Source organism: Ictalurus furcatus, chromosome 8 (assembly GCF_023375685.1).
Source record: "Ictalurus furcatus strain D&B chromosome 8, Billie_1.0, whole genome shotgun sequence".
Lineage (NCBI taxonomy): Eukaryota > Metazoa > Chordata > Actinopteri > Siluriformes > Ictaluridae > Ictalurus > Ictalurus furcatus.
Genome location: NC_071262.1, coordinates 22,147,418 through 22,168,107, shown reverse-complemented (window position 1 = coordinate 22,168,107; position 20,690 = coordinate 22,147,418). Strand labels below are relative to the sequence as shown.

At 39.5% G+C, this 20,690-nt stretch overlaps 1 protein-coding gene across 2 annotated transcripts; it reads left to right on the top strand.

Moving 5' to 3' along the window:
• The first annotated feature begins 259 nt into the window (after positions 1-259).
• bmal1a (basic helix-loop-helix ARNT like 1a) lies at positions 260-20,598 on the top strand. Of its 2 annotated transcripts, none has more exons than XM_053631482.1 (19): positions 260-404; positions 8,653-8,702; positions 9,089-9,236; positions 10,593-10,613; positions 10,727-10,765; positions 10,911-10,943; positions 11,624-11,781; positions 11,880-11,959; positions 12,063-12,155; positions 12,240-12,357; positions 12,688-12,837; positions 13,369-13,612; positions 14,004-14,110; positions 14,220-14,370; positions 15,687-15,775; positions 16,946-17,054; positions 17,150-17,243; positions 18,438-18,531; positions 19,619-20,598. In XM_053631482.1, the coding sequence occupies exons 3-19, from the start codon at positions 9,097-9,099 to the stop codon at positions 19,774-19,776; spliced, it is 1,878 nt and encodes a 625-aa protein (XP_053487457.1). In that variant the 5' UTR covers positions 260-404; positions 8,653-8,702; positions 9,089-9,096; the 3' UTR covers positions 19,777-20,598. The 2 variants fall into 2 exon arrangements, with proteins under 2 accessions (XP_053487457.1, XP_053487456.1); XM_053631481.1 differs by having other exon boundaries at positions 13,366-13,612.
• The last annotated feature ends 92 nt before the right edge of the window (positions 20,599-20,690 follow it).

The window sequence follows — 20,690 nt, the reverse complement described above, 5'->3', positions numbered from 1 at the left end:
ACCTATAATAAATCCACTTAAAACATTAGTATGAGTTAATAAATAACATGTAACTGTGCTACACCGAAAACACTCCTTTTTGTTTTGTCATTTTAACTGCTGCTGACTGTAAACCAACAGCCATGTCTTTTAACTGTCAGGACCAACCCTTTGTTCTGATTGGTCCCTACGAGTGCCAATCATGCGCTCGCGGTTCGAAAGCTGCATACTGGTTGGTCCACGGACGTGCACGCGGTGTTTGGAAGACGCAATTGGCTGAAAAATGTAGGTTAGTGGCCCGACGGAAGAAGAAAAGTAGGTCAGAGACTTGTGTTTATGTCACGGTCCCCTCTGAACCACATACAGAGCGCCAGCTAGCTGAGTAACCTTTAGCAACTTTAATGTGATGCTGGTTTACGCCTCGGGTGAGTATGCTGAGTTTATGATGTGATTGTTATGTGAGGTAAGGGAGATTCGGTATTGGTAATGGTGTTTCTTTACTCTCAGAGTGGTATAGATGTTGATTTTTCAGCAGCAGCAGCAGCAGCCGGAGGAGGAGGTGGAGCGTTAGTGACATTTCACTGGTAAACGTTACCCAAGTGTACACACGCAGCCGCTTCTTCACTGTGTGGCGGCTTTATTCTGCTTTACTCTTGACTTGGATAAAGATTTACCAGCCAGTTTTCATGACTGAGGGAATGTGTGAATGTGCTACACTTCCATTTCAGCATTAAAAGCTCTTTTATTTATAAAAGAGGCGAAATAAAGCCAGTGAATCTCCTCCACCTCCTCTACAGTACTGTACACCTCCATCTACTGTACACCTCCACCTACTCTATTCTAGTGTACACCTCCATCTACTGTACTGTACACCTCCATCTACTCTTCTCCTGTACTGTTCTGTACACCTCCATCTACTCTTCTCCATCTACTGTTCTGTACACCTCCATCTACTGTTCTGTACACCTCCATCTACTGTTCTGTACACCTCCATCTACTGTTCTGTACACCTCCATCTACTGTTCTCCTGTACTGTTCTGTACACCTCCATCTACTGTTCTGTACACCTCCAGATACTCTTCTCCTGTACTGTGCTGTACACCTCCATCTACTGTACACCTACACCTCCACCTACTGTTCTGTATACCTCCATCTATTCTATTATACTGTACTGTTCTGTACACCTCCATCTACTCTATTTTACTGTACTGTTTTGTACACCTCCATCTACTGTACACCTACACCTCCATCTACTGTACTGTACACCTCCATCTTCTCTTCTACTGTACTGTTCTGTACACCTCCATCTACTGTACTGTACACCTACACTTACTCTATTCTACTGTACACCTCCACCTAATGTACACCTCCATCTACTCTATTCTGCTGTACTGTACTGTACACCTCCATCTACTGTCAGTGCTGTGGGCTGCTTCTGGGCTTTGGTTTGGGTTTGTACAGAAAGTATACACTTATTTTCCTAAGATTAAAATTGGTTTAAGATAACAAAATGAATATATACATATTAATAATGCAGGATAATTCACCAAGTTAAAATCACACTAGTGTGGACGGTATTCTAGACAAAGACTGACACGTTATTTTCCTTTTTTTCTAGATAAAAATTGACTTATTTCAGAATTTTTTTCCTAGGCAAAAATGGACCTTTTTGTTTATTTAAAAATTTTGTTCTTGATAGAAAGGTGATTTAAAAATATTTTTCACCAAAAGTTCTTAATTTTTATTTATTACCTTTTTTAACTGAAGTTTTTTTGTTTGTTTGTTTTTACAAACATTTACATTTTTGCTTTCAGGGGGAAAAAGACCACTTTTTTGTTAATTTTTTTCCTAGATAAAAAAAAAGTAAAAAATTTTGCTTTCAAGAAGTTTCCTTCACAAATATGGACCTTTTTTTGTTTGTTTTTAAAATGTGTTCTATAGAAAAATTAACCTTTTTTTCAGAAGTTGTTGTAGACAGACATGTGCACTTTTTGTTTTCAGGGCAAAAATTTACAAAAAAGACTACATTTGTTTTATATATATTTTTCCTTGACAAAAATTGACTTTTCTTAAAGTTTGTTCTTTTTTTTTTTTTTTTAATATAAAATGACCATTTTGTTACTTGAGTTCACATTTCTGTTTTTCTTAAACAGAAAAATGCATTTTATTGGTTTACTTTAAAAAACAAATTGCTCATAAACTTATAGAATGTTTAGGAAAGAAAATCAAAACATATTATACGATCAGTGTTAATGGGGTAATTTAGATGATCAGTAAGAGAGAGAGTTGAGTGCAAAAGTTTGCATCCCCATGCTTTTCTAAATAGGGGGGAAAAAAATAAAATCAGCTGTTTTACAATTTACAAAAGATGCAATAAACTGAATCTGAAAATCTTGCAAAACAATCGCCAAAAAAGTTGTACCACAACCATGTAAACAACATTAAAGCAAGAAGCAAACATTACTGCTATTTTTTAGATTTTATTTTCCTAATTATTATGAGAAATCCTAACACACGCTAGTTGACTAATTGCAGTAAAGTTCTTTCTATTTGATCGTGAAAATTTAATTCCGTCCAAATAGGGCTTTAGCTATTTCTAAGTAGAGTTATAAACATCGGGCTTCCACTCGATACGATTCGATATTTGACGATGCCACTGAATCTGCTACGATACGATACGATTTTGTATCCTCTCATCGATCAAGCCACCCACTTTGTTCACTTTGACGTAGCGTTAATTCATAAACGATCCGAGTTAAAGTCGCCTTGCTATGAGCCATCAGTTTAAAAATATGAATGAATTTTTACATACCAGTTTGTGTGTCCTTTTTTGGATATTATTTTATTATAAATTTAATATCATATGATGTTGATATTGTGATAAATAGTTTTACAGTCTTTTTTTTTGTTGTTGAGATCGTTTCTATCTTTTTATTTATTTTTGTTTTTAATTAATAACTGTCTGGAAGCAGCTTAGACAGAAAATAAAAATCTTAGTATTTTTTATCTTTAAATTAGTAATGTTACCATTTTTACAGATTTTTCTCCTTTTCACTGTTAAATATATATGTTCTTATTTATTTTAATTGTTTTTGTTGGTTGGTTTAATTCTTTTATAAATCAAATGTAATTTTTTAAATAGAAAATTAAAAAAAATATTTATTGTAACAGATATTAAATAAACTACCATCAAACAGGGTGTTTAATTTTTTTATTTTATTTTATAAATTTTTAAAAAATGTATCGTAGTACTGTTTTGCTGGCCGTATTTCTAGAAAACCTAATACATATCGTGTTGCATAACGTGTATCATAGAAACGTCTTTGAGAACCACATTGTGATTTTAAAAAAAAAAACAACAACAAAAAAACAACTAACAACTTTTTCCCCATCATATCAGCCCAGCTCTAAATCATGAATCGATGATAATCAGTTTATGATCTCTGCTTTTTAAAGGTTGTGCAGACTTTTGCGCCTGACTGTTGTATGTTTATTTAGAACGCACGTGGAGTTCTCTGTGCTGAAAAAATTCATATTTATCATGCGCGGTTTAAAATAAAATGCTAGTGGATTAGTACAATTTTAATGCTTTTGTAAAGAGTTTTAATGGTTTAAAACAGGAGACGTGATGTTTTGGATCATTTTGAAGTACTAAAGTGGCGTGTACCGGTGTGTCACGGTGACTCCATGGTGCTAAAAGTTTGATTCAAATCAACTTTAAACTATCAGCTGATATTAGAGCTTGTATTACATGGAATAAAATAGAGATACAAGGAATCACAGCTGTTTTGTTGCTGTTCCATACGGATCATGCAGGACATGCGCTGGGATAAACGGCACCCGTGTTAAATGTGTAACTACCGTGTGTGTGTGTGTGTGTGTGTGTGTGTGTGTGTGTGCACGAGATGCAGTACTGGCTTGAGGGGACACAATGTTCCCAAGACCATGCCTGTTAAAGGTGCAGCAGTGTGGAGAGGGGGGGGAGAGAGAGAGAGAGAGAGGGGAAGACAGAGAGAGAAGGGTGGGGCAAGAGAGAGAAAACACACACGTTTATACACGTGCTCTGCTTAGTTCAGCTACAAGGGTACAATAGCTAGCTAGTTATAGAAAAAATTAGTAAAGCTGTTCTTTAATCTCCGGTAGACTCCTCTGTGTTTATCCAAAAAAAAAAAAAAAGTTAACATTTACAAATTCAGTACAATTTTTTTATGCATACAAAATTGTAAACATTTTAATTTTATTACCATTTTATTAATTTTTTTCTCTTTCCTTTTTAAGTCTTTATTTTAATTGATATTAAATAAACTACAATTGAACTCATGGTTTTTCATGGATTTTTATTTTGATTTATTTATCTTTTTTCAGTGTGGATATCGTGATACTTACAACCCCAATTCCAATAATGTTGGGACGCTGTGTAAAATGTAAATAAAAACAGAATGCAGTGATTTGCAAAATCTCATAAACCCATGTTATTCACAATAGAACATAGAAAACATGTCATGTTTAATGGTGTGTATGTATACAGGTTTTAGAGCAACACGTGCTTCCATCCAGAATCCATCCCGTCTTTTACTTCTGAAAGACTCTAAGATACTCTTTTTATACCCAATCATGTTACTGACCTGTTGCCAATTAACCTCCAGCTATTTCTTTTTAGTAACACTCACTTTTCCAGCCTTTTGTTACCCCCGTCCCAACTTTTTTGAGGCGTGTTGCAGCCATCAAATTAAAAATTACTTATTTTTTTTCTTAAAATTTCCTCAGTTTAAACATTTGATATGTTTTTTGTTCTATTGTGAATAATATATGGGTTTATGAGATTTGCAAATCTTTGCATTCTGTTTTTATTTACATTTTACACAGCGTCCCAACTTTTTTGGAATTGGGATTGTAATTTCCATTGCAGAAACGTCTTTTGTCAGATTTTCATCTTTTGTACCTTTTAACCTAATGTGAATATAGTTATGATGAGGGAATTAAAAAAAAAAATACAAAAAAGGCTTCATAATTGTATCGTAATTACTTTGAAGCGTTAAATCTACGCTTATATACACACCTTTCTATGTAAGAGTATGAGTTCCGCTCCAGTGTGCAGCTGCTAATTTTTGAAACATACCGTACACTATACAGCCAAAAGTATGTGGACACCTGACCGTCACACCCATATGTGCTTGTTGAACATCTCATTCCAGATTTAGTCCCCTTTTGTTGTTTATAATAAGCTCCACTCTTCTGGGAAGGCTTTCCACTAGATTTCGGAGCATGCCTGTGGGGATTCGTGTTCATTCAGCTACAAGGTAAGGTGTCTACATACTTTTGGCTGTTCATTGTATCTTCCAATCAACCGCAAATGTAACTTTTTGTCCTCACTGAACGTCTAGACTTCATTTTTGAAGTAAATTGGTGCGCCATTGAAATAAATAAATGATTTACGGTAGACTTTACACTGTAATCCGCGTATAAAATCTACGATTCGAAGCTGGTCTCGAACTCGGTAGGGAAACGTTGGATACGAACATTTTTCTAGCTAGATGGCTTTTCATTAACGCCACATTCCTTCTTGTGTAAATGCTCCTGCGAATGATTTACCAATAAATGAGTTCGTATCCGGTTCTGAGAAATGTGCGCACACAGATCGCACAAAAAGATATCACCATATTCAGAAAAGTGTATCGTGACCCCATTTATCACGATGTTATCGCGATATCGTCATATCACCTGGTCCTGCTGAGAAGATGTCGATTAAGGAAAATATTGCTTTATCGAAGTTTACATTCGTGTTTGAAGTTTTTCTTCACTTTTTTCCGTCCCAGCTTTAAGCAACACCTCGCTGTCTCACTGCAGTGTCTGGATGGGATTTTGTTTTGTTGATTTTTAAAACAGAAGCAGGCCTATAGAGTGGAAGGAATGTGTCTTTATTTGTGTCTGCGGTTTAAACACGTGTAGGTGGAACACATTTTAAGGAGAAACAAGCAGTGAATTCTGATCTATACAGTACCACGGTGTCCCAAAAATATACTCCAGTGTATATTAATATGTCAGGTTGTGTTACATTTGTGTACTGGACTTGTGTGTTCATTATGGATTAGATTAATTGGGGGGGATAAACATGGAAGAGGCAGGTTCGACATGTTTGCTGTTAAACAGGTTATGTTATGAAGCGTGAGGCTGTAATTCAGTTCACTGCTCGATTTTCATCACGATCTAGACTTTAAAAATGTAGTTCATATTCTTCGATTTCTTCTAAACATTTACTGTGTAGTTTTATTTCATTTTAATTAAACAAAACAATTACATTTGCTATTAAGCATCCAAACGAAAGGTAATAAGTAGAGATGCCACAATACGACTTTTTCTTTTTTTCCGATACCGAAACATTGCGTATCGGCTGATATCGATACTGATACTTCTCAGATATTTTTTCATTAAAAACTAAAACCTGAAGCACTTCACAGTGCGAAGTCATCATAACTTGGCCAAAACTGCAGCTTTTTGTATATTCCGTTAAACTTTTCCACAGAAAGGAAAACAGGCTCTTTTTTTTGTTCCGCTAGCTATAAATAGATGAGGAAGAAGCTGGCTAGCTAGCTCACATCGATTTTCATCTTTATCTGACGATCTTTCATGATGAGCTATTGAGACCGTGTTTTGTGTCCAAGCTGAACGCAACACAGACACTCAGACATTACAGGATGATGACTGTAAGGTCCGTGTGGTGGTGATGATGATGAAATAATGAAAAACTCTGACAATTAGATGGACCTTCCCAAATCGTGTATCAGGTTAATGGAAAACGTTCTGCATTGTTTGGAACAGAAAGTGAAACACGACCAGGTCAGTCAATGCGTGGGCTAAAATGACCTGGAAGTCTTTCGACACTGGTGGAATACTGATCTGAAAGGATTGGTGCTGCTTTGAAAGCAGTTAAGGATTCTGATTGGTCAGGAGGTGATGTTTATTTAATATTTATGGAAGGAATCTCCAGTAACAGTCAGAGGTAAAGCTGTAGGTCTTCAGGACAGAGGAGTTGATATTTTTCAGTTTCTCACTTAATACCCACCCTACCTACCTTTTTGTTTTATTTTTATTTTTATTGTTTTATGTGTTTTATCTGTGACCACAGGATTTTGGTTTGGGATAAAGGTATGGTTAGTGGTTAATAATCAGTTGTTTTTTTTTTCTTCACTGTGCCATTTATCTTCAAGCACAGTATCAATTAAAAATCCTAGATGACTTACTTTTCCTGAGCCTGAATTTGTGGAAGCAGCTCGGGCACTTCAGTTAATTAAGACTAGGGGAACATTTTAGAGCAGCTCGGCACAGGACTTTTAGGTTCTGTATGAAACCTGACCTCAGGAATCTGATCCTCTCTCTCAAATGCTGTAGGACACACAATGAGTCCCATGTGATTGACAGGTTCTCATGTGAGAATTCTTAAATGCCGTTTGTGAGCAGGTTTATAACAGGAATGTTTGCCATGTGATTTAAATGTTCAGTACTAAAGGTAATCAGACATTCTCTTGGATCTGGGGCTCTGTTCCGGATCTGTTCACTCTCTTCTCATGATTCAGATTAGTCCGTACTGTTTCCTTCTGAACTATCAGTCATGCCAGAGTTTAAGAGACTCCCGTGTAAATTCTGCCCGCTAAGGAGGAAATAAAATTTGAAGTGTGATAATATGATTATATTGAATGAGTGGGATAGATAGATAGATGGGGAAATGGATGGGTGTATCATTAAATGGATTGGTAGATGGATAGATAAATGGGTAAATAGTTGGGCGGATGGGTAGTTAGATGGGCGGATGGATAGATGGGGAAATGTAGATAGTTGTGTGGGTTTGTAATATAGTGGGTGGAAAGTTAAATAGATTTAGGGGTAGATAGACAGGCGGGTTGATAAATAGATGGGTGGGGAATGGGTAGATAAATGGGTAAATGGATGGGTGGATGGATAGATGGGGAAACAGATTTGTGGCTGGAGAGATAGATGGGTGGATAGACATACAGATAGTGGGTGGGTGGATGGGTAGATCAATGGGTAAATAGATTGGTGGATAGACAGATAGTGGGTGGGTGGGTGAGTAGCTCAGTGGGTGGATAGACGGATAGTGGGTGGGTGGATGGGTAGATCAGTGGGTAAATAGATCGGTGGATGGGTGGGTAGACGGATAGTGGGTGGGTGGATGGGTAGCTCAATGGGTAAATAGATTGGTGGATGGGTGGATAGACGGATAGTGGGTGGGTGGATGGGTAGATCAATGGGTAAATAGATCGGTGGATGGGTGGGTAGACGGATAGTGGGTGGGTGGATGGGTAGCTCAATGGGTAAATAGATTGGTGGATGGGTGGATAGACGGATAGTGGGTGGGTGGATGGGTAGATCAATGGGTAAATAGATCGGTGTATAGACAGATAGTGGGTGGGTGGATGAGTAGATCAGTGGGTAAATAGATCGGTGGATGGGTGGGTAGACAGATAGTGGGTGGGTGGATGGGTAGATCAATGGGTAAATAGATTGGTGGATGGATGGATAGGGTTAATATATTTACATATATCCTATATATCGTCTATGTAAAAAAATGGGTGGATTAACTGGTGATTAGATGGAAATTGGCCGCTTTAGTGTGTTAAAAGTATTAAACGTCAATATTTTTCTTTCTGATTTCAGGACGCTGCTGCCAGACCTGTTGTAGGAAAACCAGCATCGGGGTTCACGTGGTGAGTTTGTTCGGCTCGCGTTACAGCCATGATCTTATTTCTGATGCGAGTTAAACCCCCTGCAGGCAATTTTCTTTTAATAAAATACACTATTAATACACTAATTATTGTACAAAAAAGTGTGAAATGACTCGTCATTTTCTGTGCAAATGTCCATTAAAACGGGGAATCATATGTACAAGAAAATATTACCTTCAAATTTAGCTTATCACCATGGGAATAAGCACTGATGGTCATCTGCCTTCGCTATGGGGTGGGGCCAAAAGTGCTTGGCCCCCTTAATCGCTGTTTGTAGGTATATTTTTGTGTAGCCAAAGCGACATTGGTCTCTTTTTCTTTCTCTCTCTCTCTCTCTCTCTCTCTCTCTCTCTCTCTCTCTCTCTCAGATGATCTAATGGCGGACCAAAGAATGGACATCTCCTCCACGATGAACGACTTCATGTCTCCCAGTTCCACAGAGTTGATCAGTAGTTCTGTAGGCACGCCGAGCATGGACTACACACGCAAGAGGAAGGGCAGTGCCACCGAGTACCAGTGAGCATGCGCATGCACACACCTACATACATACATACATACATACATACACACACAAATTTTTGTTGATTCTGAATTAACCATGTACATACTGTGTATGCGCGTTACTCCATTATCGAAACTCCAAACCAAAGTAATTAGCACGTGAGCAGGTTGGAAAAAAAGCTTGTGAATTCTGTCGGGCTGTAATGAGGAGAACGTTAGCTCGTTAGCTATCAGTCTTCTTGAAGGTGAGAAGGAGAATTTGTCCCTCATCATCATGCTTTTAAATATTCTACTTGATTGATTTAAGCGACCAGTTTCAGTCACTGTTTTCACAAATTCCAGAACATCTCTCTGTAAATAGGAACAGAAGTTTGTGGTGCCATTACGTGCGAGCTACATCTGCCTCGTTAACTGTAGCTATGTTTCCATCCAAGTTGCGAATTTAACTTTTGCGGAAAATTGGAATATCTCATAAAACATCTGCGAATAAAGCACCGTTTCCATCCCGTGTGTTCAAGAGAACATCATGTTCGCTTCTGGGGAAACTGACGCATCTCGCGCTCCAGCATTTTTACTTTTCTGAGCCAGTTATCCAATCGCATGATTTGTTCAGGCAAAGTCACATGACTCTTTTTTTTGACGCACATAGGAGTTTATTCGGTAAAATGTCTTTCCGTCATAGTTTATGCGCATGTCTACTTAACGAATAAAAAAATATTATCCGCCTAAACTGATCACTCATGTTTTTATGCGCATTTTGGAGATTTTATTGACATCTGGTGTTTCCATCCACCTTTTTTGGTTTAATTTTTTTTTCCAAATGTGATATCCTAAAATTCACATAAAAATGTGTGGATGGAAATACAGCTTGTTTAGCCAATGTAGATATGTACAGAAGACGTTTATTATTCAACAGAACGTTAAAATAAAACCACACGTGTCACAGACAAATGCTCAGATAATTTGTTTAGCGTTGTGTATGTAGCTCTAGCCAGCTAGCTAACATTATCGCACGTAGCTAGTGTAACTAGCCAGCTAACTTATAACTGATATATAAAGTGGTAATTACAGATCATTTTTATTGGCATCAGTTTTTTGCTTGATTGCTATGTAAAAGCTTAGGTGATCAAATATCTTTTTCATTCTCTTTGTCGATCACAGACAATCTACACTATACTCATGTATGCGGAAGAGGGCAGATAGCGCTTTCATCTGAGTGTCACGCAGCATGAGCACGGTGAACGCGGGTTTTAAATCCAGTCGTGCCGCTTCAATCAGTCAGATTATTAACAGTGTTAAACTAGTCAGTGTAGATAATATTTTCATTACATTTTATTAACACGATTCTTTTTCTTCTTTTTTTCCCCCCAGAATCGATGGATTTATGTTCGAGTACGTATAATCATGTCTTGTTCTGTATTTTTCAAATAAAGTGTACATTTTAAGACTCTGTTGTTGTTGCCTTCAAAAAAAGCTAATCGATCTCTGTGCTTTTTAATCCTTAGTGATGGTATGGACACGGAGAAAGATAAACAGCTAGGAAGGTGAGTCCTAAACCACTCTCCATTTAACAAACATTTATTTTATATATCATATATGTATATATTATGTATATATGTGTGTATGTAAATATAATTTAAAAATAAATAAATAAATTAAGCTTACATGAAAATGTTGCTCTGATTTCAGAGAAGACCAGCAGGGTCGGATAAAAAACGCCAGGTAAGAAAGCAGCAGGAATGAAAATGAGAGCTCACGCCACAAAAACCTGTAAAATATAATTATAATTATAATAATATATATTGGAATGTTTATTAACCACACAAAAAAATTAATAAAAAAGACACTCATGTACACTACCAGTCAGAAGTTTGGAGACACTGGCCTGAAATGTTTCTCATGATGTTAAAAACCTATTGATCTGAAGGTGTGTGATTAAATGTTTGAAATCGGTGTTGTAGACAAAAATATAAGTGTGCAAACATATTCATTTCTTTCATTAGACAACTAATATTTTATTTACAATTTTTTTTTTTTTAAATGGACGACTCAATAAGTGTCCAGCATAGGTGTGAACTCCTTTAATACTGTTTTAAAAAGCATCTCATATCTGAAATTCTATTCTTTGAAGATGTTAAAGTACTAAATTATTTTGATTTATTTTGGATTTTTTTTTTTTATCACAACATAATTTCCATTGTTCCATTTGTTACCACAAAAAAAAAATAAAGAATGAATGTGTCTAAACTTTTGACTGTGTACATGGGAGACTGCAACTTCTACTGAGATGAACAAAATGTAAAAATAAAAATTGTGACCATACTGTAGACACAATCTCAAAGTTTTAATTATTTTAGTTTCAGTTTTATTTCATTTTGAATAAAAGCAACGCTCCATTCCAGGGAAGCGCACAGTCAGATCGAAAAGAGGCGCAGAGATAAGATGAACAGTTTTATAGATGAACTGGCGTCGTTAGTGCCTACGTGCAACGCTATGTCTCGCAAGCTGGACAAGCTGACGGTCCTGCGCATGGCCGTGCAACACATGAAGACGTTACGAGGTAATAACTCCCACTTCCTGTCCACTTTAACCCACGACACGTGTATGCGCTGTACGTCCTGACTGGCGTGAACCTGAAGCATCTCTTTCGCGTCTCAGGGGCTACAAACCCGTACACAGAAGCCAACTACAAGCCGGCGTTTTTATCCGACGACGAACTGAAGCATTTGATATTGAAAGTAGGTGTTTGGAGAGTTCCTACAAAATATCCATAAAGTTTATTATTATTATTATTATTATTATTATAATTTTGTTTTGAGTCGTGAGTTTTCTCCTCGGCAGGCCGCTGATGGCTTCCTCTTCGTCGTGGGATGTGATCGCGGCAAAATCCTGTTTGTCTCGGAGTCTGTGTATAAAATTCTCAACTACAGCCAGGTAACGATTCTGAATTGGTAATAATGAGATTTTATTTTTAGCCACTCACACAGCACCGAATCTTTCACTCTTTCATTTTGGCAGAACGATCTGATTGGTCAGAGCCTGTTCGACTACCTGCATCCGAAGGACATCGCCAAAGTGAAGGAGCAGCTGTCGTCCTCGGATACGGCGCCGAGAGAACGACTCATCGATGCCAAAAGTATGATTTCATCAGATCTGTTCACGTACGGTCCGGTCAGAAAGTTAGGGAAAGATCTTTAAAGCTCTGCCAGCTTTGATGCATGTGTCTGTGTGTCTGTCTCTGTCTCTCTCTCTCTCTCTCTCTCTCTCTCTCTCTCTCTCACTGTCTCTCTCTCACGGTCTCCCCCTCTCTCTCGCTCTCTCCATCTCCGTCACACATTCTCTGTCTCTCTGCATTTTCTTTCTCTCTCTCTCTCTCTCTCACACACACACACACACACACACACACACACACACACACATTCTGTCTCTCATGCTCTCCATGTTTCTCTCTCTCTCTCGTCCCTAGCTGGTTTGCCTGTAAAGACTGACATTACTCCCGGTCCCTCCAGGCTCTGCTCAGGAGCTCGTCGCTCCTTCTTCTGCAGGATGAAGTGCAACCGTCCGTCTGTCAAAATGGAGGAGAAAGACTTCTCCTCCACCTGCTCCAAGAAGAAAGGTGGCTGTTCTGTGTGTGTGTGTTGTGTGGTTTTTTTTTTTTGTTTTTTTTTTTTTCCTCCTCTGAACTCAAGTCTCCACCCCCTGGACTTCGGTGTGTTTCAGGCTGGATAAGTGTGTTGGTTCCTTGTTGTACAGCATGTTAAGAGTTAGGCTTCTAGGGACGAATTGTATCAGGTTCAGCTCCACACCCTGGACCTTTTGGTTCTGCCGCAGAGACTCTCAAAATCTCAGAATATCTCTGGTTGCATGCTGGAAATTTCTCTGGTATCTTTGGTGTACTGAAAATATTTGTTGCTCCCATATCGTGTGTTGCATATTGATTGTAGACAGAAGCCGTCTGTTCACGTAAAACAGAACAGCATGGGTGATGCTCTCACTCAGACATCACGTGACTGTGGGGGGAAAAAAAGCCAAGGACATACAATAGTTTCCTGTTGGAGAAAATCATATTTTATATTCTTCCAGCTTTACTACAAATGCAGTAGATTTGATTGAAGTTAACACACGTATGATTTTATCGTAACAGCAGACCGGAAGAGCTTCTGCACCATCCACAGCACGGGTTACCTGAAGAGTTGGCCTCCTACCAAGATGGGCATGGACGAGGACAACGAGCCCGATAACGAGGGCTGCAACCTGAGCTGCCTGGTGGCCATCGGCCGTCTGCACCCCCACATGGTGCATCAACCGGTGAACGGGGACATCCGCGTCAAACCCACAGAGTACGTCTCCCGTCACGCCATCGATGGCAAGTTCGTCTTCGTCGACCAGAGGTGAGAGCCAGACCTCGTCTCTTTCACCGTCATTGTATAAAATCTATGGATTTGATAAGACGTCCTGGACATTTTTTGTTTACTATATTTGATCAAAGCAAGATTATTCTTGGCTACGCTGATCCACATCCTCCCTGAAACATGTTAAACAACATATTTGTAAAGAAATATCTGGGCTATGTTTAGCGATTATGTGCTAATTCGTTGTATTTTTGTTATTCTTGACACTGGGTGTGTCTCAATCAGCTCCATAGGTGCTGAATCAGGTATATGGTGTACACGAGTTGGGGTCACTGACAGTGCCGCGACGATATGTTTACGTCTCGCTCCTTTATGGTCTATCAAATACTTTAAGGCATTAAATGCTACGCTGGTGTTCGTTTCCTTTTAGAGCGACGGCCATTCTAGCGTATTTACCTCAGGAGCTTCTGGGAACGTCCTTCTACGAGTATTTCCATCAGGATGACATCGGACATCTCGCCGAATGCCACAGACAAGGTTTAATTCCGTCACTTCCTTCTCCGATGTTTACGGTTTTCATGCGTAACTGCTTTGATCTCTAGAGGATCTAAAGCGCAGGAAGGTGGTAACTCTGACTTGTTCTCAGTTCTGCAGATGAGGGAAAAGATCACCACGAACTGTTATAAGTTTAAGATCAAAGACGGCTCCTTCATCACTCTGCGAAGCCGCTGGTTCAGCTTCATGAACCCCTGGACCAAAGAGGTGGAGTACATCGTCTCCACCAACACCGTGGTCTCGTAAGATCCCTCCCTGCTTTTCTCTTTCCCTTAGACTCATGAGGAATTTTACCAGCTGCAACTTCCCTAGGTGTATATTTACCGACTGTGCATAGAAACAGTTGGGCTACAATGTATTGGCCCCCCTCTCACGTGTGCATCAGTTAGCACATGTTATTAGGGTGGTGTTTTGTTCTGAGCATGTCGCTGACCCGAACGTGGTGGTGGTAAAGAGTGGCTCAGTGACATCAGCTGTGGTGGTGACGTAGGTGTTTTTAAACTCTATAGAATCACTGCTGGAGGACGTGAACAATTAACACACTGTACACGATCAAAAGAGCAGCTTTTACCATTTTTCTTTTTAATTCCAGCCCCTAGTTGCTTCAATACCTACCGCTTGTTTTTCAGTAATGTTACATCAAACATCCAAGGCTTTCCCTCAGTCAAAATTTGGCCTGTGGTGGTACCTACCCCAAATGATAACAAAATGAAACCTGATCTTATCCAATCGGTTAAGAAAAGTTTTATTTTCTGTCTTTTTTTTAATTCCCGGTTTGCTATTTTGTGAACCAGAAACAAATCTGAGGAAACATAAAAAGGAACCTAATGCTAGACTGGTTTCTTAACCAGCGAATGATTGCTTTGTGCTGCTGTTTTGCGATGATTGTGTATCTCTCTCTCTCTCCCTCCCCCCATCTGTCCCTTTCTCTGTCTCCCCCATCTCTCTCTCTCTCTCTCTCTCTCTTTCACACATTCTCTGTCTCTCTCCATCACCATCTTGCTCTCTGCCTTTCTCTGTCTCCCCCACTCTGGTTCTCTCCTTCACATATTCTCTCTGTCTCTCTCAATCACTGTCTCCCTCTCTGTCCCTTTCTCTCTCCCTCTGTCTGTATCTCTCTCCAATTCTCTCTCTCTCTCTCCCTCCCCGTCTCTCTGTCAGGATCTCTTTACTTTTCTCTCCATCGCTATCTCTCTTTCTCCAGCTGTCCCTTTGTCTGTTTCCCCCTCTCTCTGTCTCCATCACTCGTCCTCCCTCTCTCTCTTTCAGCAGATATAATGTAAGAAGCGTTGATGTTAACCCTGCACGTAACCGCTAACCCATGTTTATTTTCACAATCCAGTTATACTCGGAATTATAACCCGAATAACTCTAAACGGGTCGTGTTACAGAATATTATTATCCTGTTGTCATGACAATGAATAAAACCCCACCCGGCGAATACATGCTTATAGGCAAGTGATTGATAGACAGGTCAGAGAGAGTGTATAGGTACAACAAAGGCTGTGTAATAACCTGTAAACATCCTGTTGTAAACACATCTTCTGGTGTTTCGCAGAGGGGGCGTGCTGGAAGGAACGGACGCCGGCTATCCTCAATCCGCTTCCTCGCCTCAGAGCATGGACAGCGTGCTGACATCCGGAGACGGTCAGGTCCCTCACACCAGATCACTTGCTTTAAATCTGACTTCTACAAAGCTGAAACGATATAACCCTAAGCTTTACTCAGGAGAGCGAGTGGTTAAAATGGCTAAACAGTGATTATAACAATTATTTGCTACAGGTTATTTGAAGCTAAAGTTGTTTAGGAGTAAAAAAACAAAACACATGGAGCACAGACATATTTGTTTATTCGCTCTCTATCCCACTAATTTATCTTCTGAACCAGAAGCAGCAGTTTTTCTGAAACAGGACACACCTAGGATATTTTTGCTGAATAACACTGCTAGCTAGCTAATGAAGACCAACTAGAAAGTTCATCTTTATGGCTGGCAAGTTTGTTCAAATAAGCTAGGAGGTGGTGCTTTTCTGGCTAGTTAGACTATTTAATATTTAATTTTAAAAAATCTGTATTCTCCCAATTTGGTAGTTTTGCTAATTCCCACCCACTAGCTAGCCTTCACCCATCATGATGCAACAGCTACCAGCTTGAGATGCACATGAAGCCAGGCACGACATCAAACTGCTGCTCGGGCCACATCACAGGGCGGCTAAATACTTGTAGAAGTGCTAACTCGTGGATTAATGTCTCTAGCAACAGATATTTCTGTCGTGTTTCTCAAAGCAAATCTAAAACAAGAAATTCAGATAAACATAGTTGCCTAGATGACTCCTTACTTGTCATTAATTTCCTTGTGAGGACCTTCCACTGACATAATTAATACTGTGTCTAAATCTAACCCTAACCTTAAACTCAATAACCAAAACCAAGGAAAACCTTTGGCAGGTTTAGGGTTTTTTTTGTGTGTATGTGTTGCATATAGCAGTTTTCTTCATGGGGACCAGCCAAATATTCCCACAAGGTCGAAACAGTCACGTATTTCTATCCTATGTGCTGACATTTGGTCCCCACTAGGATATGAAAACATACACAGAAGTAACATAAGCGCAAGAAATAATGAACGTTGCAGATCCGACACAGCCAGAAGAGACGAAATTTGGGTGATTTGCTGTTAAGAGAGCTTCACGTCTAAATCCATGAGTCACTGCATCAGTTTCCATTAAATGTGGGTTTATGCCTGTAACACTGACGGAGTATTAACCTGCAGCAGAAAATATGGTATTTTGGCCGTGTGCTTAGATGAAGTTGTTTTGGCAGGTGGAGGGAAACGGGCTCTCCAGACGGTCCCGGGCATCCCAGGAGGCACGCGACCCGGAGCGGGAAAAATCGGCCGCATAATCGCAGAAGAGGTGATGGAGATCCAGAGGTGAGAGAAGACTTTCAGGATTCATCTTAACAAAAATCTCCCAATCGCTCCTCTCTCTCTCTCTCTCTGACACGTCTCTCCTTTCTCCTGTCTAGGATTCGAGGCTCATCTCCATCTAGCTGTGGTTCCAGCCCGCTCAATATCACCAGCACTCCCCCGCCCGACACCTGCTCGCCGGGGGGCAAGAAAGTGAGAGGAAATCCATTTCTTTCCTTTTATCAAATCTTTTCTAGCAGCTCTGGCAGCTGTGACCTGTGGAACTCGTGCATTAACAACCAAAGATCAGCGACGAGTGTATCATCTTTTTTATTAGCTTAAGATCTTTGGATAAAACAGTATATTAAGTATATTACAACAATATATTAAGTTATGCTCCCAAAAAGCATGACGAAAAAAAGAGTCCTTTTTTTTTTTTTTTTTTTTTTTTTTTAAACTTTCACACATTATTTTATTTCTTTTCATGTGATTTTCACATTTGTAAGATTTCTACAGCCATGGCATCTTTTTTCTTTGACTTACTGACTCTTTTTCTCACCAAATCTTTATGATCACTCCTTTTGAAATACACTGTGCTAATTTTGTTTTACTTTCTCTTGGAAATAGTTTTTCTTTTCTTTGTAAAAATGCTATATAAATAGTTAGCAGTAGTAGCAGCAGCAGTAGGAGGTGATGGCCACTTTTGAAACACTGCTTCATGAAGCTTCGAAACCTTTACGAATCTTTTGTTTCGAATCAGTAGTTCCAAGCATGTATCAAATTGGACGAGTCACGTGATTTCAGCAAACGAGGCTTCGTTACGTCATTACTGTTTCGAAACTCTGATGATTGCCACTAGAGGGGTGTTGATCTCAAAGTGAACCCATGAACCAGTGTCTACTAGTGTTTTAACTGATCCATGATCACTGCTTACTTCAGGATGCCTAGTTAATCACCTGACATGAAATCCCATCAGATTTTACTAGAAAATGAACAAGACAAGGCCAGATGTTGAGGGTTACTGTATTGGCGGAAAAGTGGATAATTTGGCATTTGAAATGTATTGTAAAACAGGTGGAATAAAAACACCAAGGTCGATTGTTTGGGAACATTTTGAGAACTTGGGAACATTTTGAGAACTTGGGGAAAACAATAAAAGGTGTCATTATGTTTGGGCCTAGATCTCGTTGCTTTTACACTCTTAACCAGCAGGTGTCGCCAGCGTGTGGTGTTTCAGACGCTTCGAAACAGTGAATCATTTTGCGAAGCAATTGGTTCAAATTGATTCAAAGCTTCGAAAAGCTTCTCATATCATTAGTAGTAGTATTAATAGTAGTAGTAGTAGTAGTAGTAGTAAATGCTGCATGGTAGTTGATGTAAGTTCATGACTCTTTTGTCTTTCTATAGATTCAAAATGGCGGAACCCCAGACCTGCCGTCCAGTGGAATGGTACCTGGACCGGACTCGATAGGATACCCGTACTCCAACAACTCCATAATGAGTGAGCATATTTTCGTTTAACCATCACCTCTGATTTGGTATCAGTTGCAACCATGAAACGCATAAAATGACCTCTCTCAGTCGGAATCAAGCCACACTTGCACATTTTCAACATGAAATAGTTGTTCACTAAAAGCAGTTCATGACGCTCTAAATTCATAACTAAAGCGAACACTTCTATAACCTTTATAAAGTTATTAAACCACAGCGCTGTTGAATTCTCAAATCTGATTGGTCAGAAGGTGTTGATTAATTTTCCCTAACAGCAGCTCTGACAGTACTGCAGCTACAAATCAGTTTTATATTAATGTGCTCATCCTAATACCTTATTGTTTCTATAGCAACAGCTCATTCATACAGACTTGTACGGCAGACGCTACACAAACAGATTTGTTTTTAAAAAACGTGTAATCAATAATCTGGTGAAATTTTCTGTAAGGAGACGTTTCGTGTAACGTTTATGGAAGGAGTCTCCAGTGCCAGCGCTTTGTAAGAGTCGGAAGCTAAGCTGTACATTTAAGTTGGACTTTTTCCCCGCCGATGTTCCAGAGCTTTATAAACTATAAACAGATAAAAGTGACACAGTATCGCTAAACAGACCGATGAGCACCATTTGTCTTTATAAAATTATGCCGTCGACGTGATTGGGGTCATGATCCTGCGTCTCAAATCAGAAACCCTAACTGTACATTGAAAAACGCAGAAGGCCGGCACTCAAAGCAGAACTTTCGGTAGGTTTAAAAGGGTTTTTATAATTCAAACACTAGCCGTAATAGTTAAAGCGTTAGTGTCGGTTCACAATAACGATCCGGAATAGTACACAAGTGTGCGATTTAACATGGCAGTTTGTTTATTCATTTGGGGGAAACAGTGTCACGTGGTGCTTGTGCGCATGGACAAGCGACACACCAAACGACTGCAGGATATACACACGGTGGCTATCTTGCATACACGTAGTTAACAGCCAGTATAAATTAGCTGTAAGGGGAATAAACACTCTGCATCATGCTGTTATAGTGAAAATCTACATAAAGGTGGTGTAGAGATACTGTTCTGATATGTCTGTCACTCTTTCTCTTGCTCTGTAGGTGATAACTCGCACCTGAGCATCGACATCATGGACGAGCCTGGCTCCAGCAGCCCCAGTAACGACGAGGCAGCCATGGCCGTCATCATGAGCCTGCTGGAGGCCGACGCGGGTCTCGGAGGCCCTGTGGACTTCAGCGATCTGCCCTGGCCCTTGTGAGACATTGTGCAGGAGAAACGGCTCTGTTGGACTGTGACCTCTGACCTCCTGTGCTCAGGCTGCACCGAGAGTCACCACATGACCCCCGACACTGAGCAGGAATCAAAAACAAAATATGCTCCTGTGTAGTGGAGAACTTTCATCGCTGCTGCTGTAGATCATCAACACACACACACACACACACACACACACACACACATCCTCTTCCTGCATCTCTGTACATAATGAGACGTCTCTATATCTTTGTGGTTTCATGTTTTTACACTACAGAATGGTATAAATGTTAAATATTCTCGAAGCATACTGATACTGTAATTCTATCGTTATGCAGAAGTATATATGGTGAAAGTGTATTGTAACAGCAGTGGATATTTTTAAAATACATCTCTTTTCCCCTCATCTCAGTGTCGATGTCTCTTGGAAGATATACGATGCTACACTGCTCTCTCCTTACAGGAAGTGGCTCTGATATTGAACAGCAGGTTGACTTTAGAAGCTCAGACCTGAGTCACACCGTGACGCAAACGTGGCGCTCGTGCCCTTTCCTGCCTTCCCTCAGCTCGCCATTGGTCCTCAGCAGAGAGATATTTTTGTTCGATGTTGCCATCCAGTGGCAGAATCCTGAAAGAAATGATTAATTCATGGCACCAGAAGCTTAGGAAGATAACCTGCTTCATCACAGACAGACAGACAACAAAAGGGAAGGAAGGAAGAAAGAACAAGAGTAGGAAAAAGAAAACACCGAGAGAGAAAAAAAATAAGAAACAAAAAGAAAGAAATTGAACTAAAGGAAGAAAGAGGAAAAAGAACTAAAGAAGGAAGAGAACAGAAAGAAAGAAATAGAACATGAACAAAAAGAAAGAAAATGAACTAAAGGAAGAAAAAAAGAACAAAAAGAAAGAAAGCACAGGCAT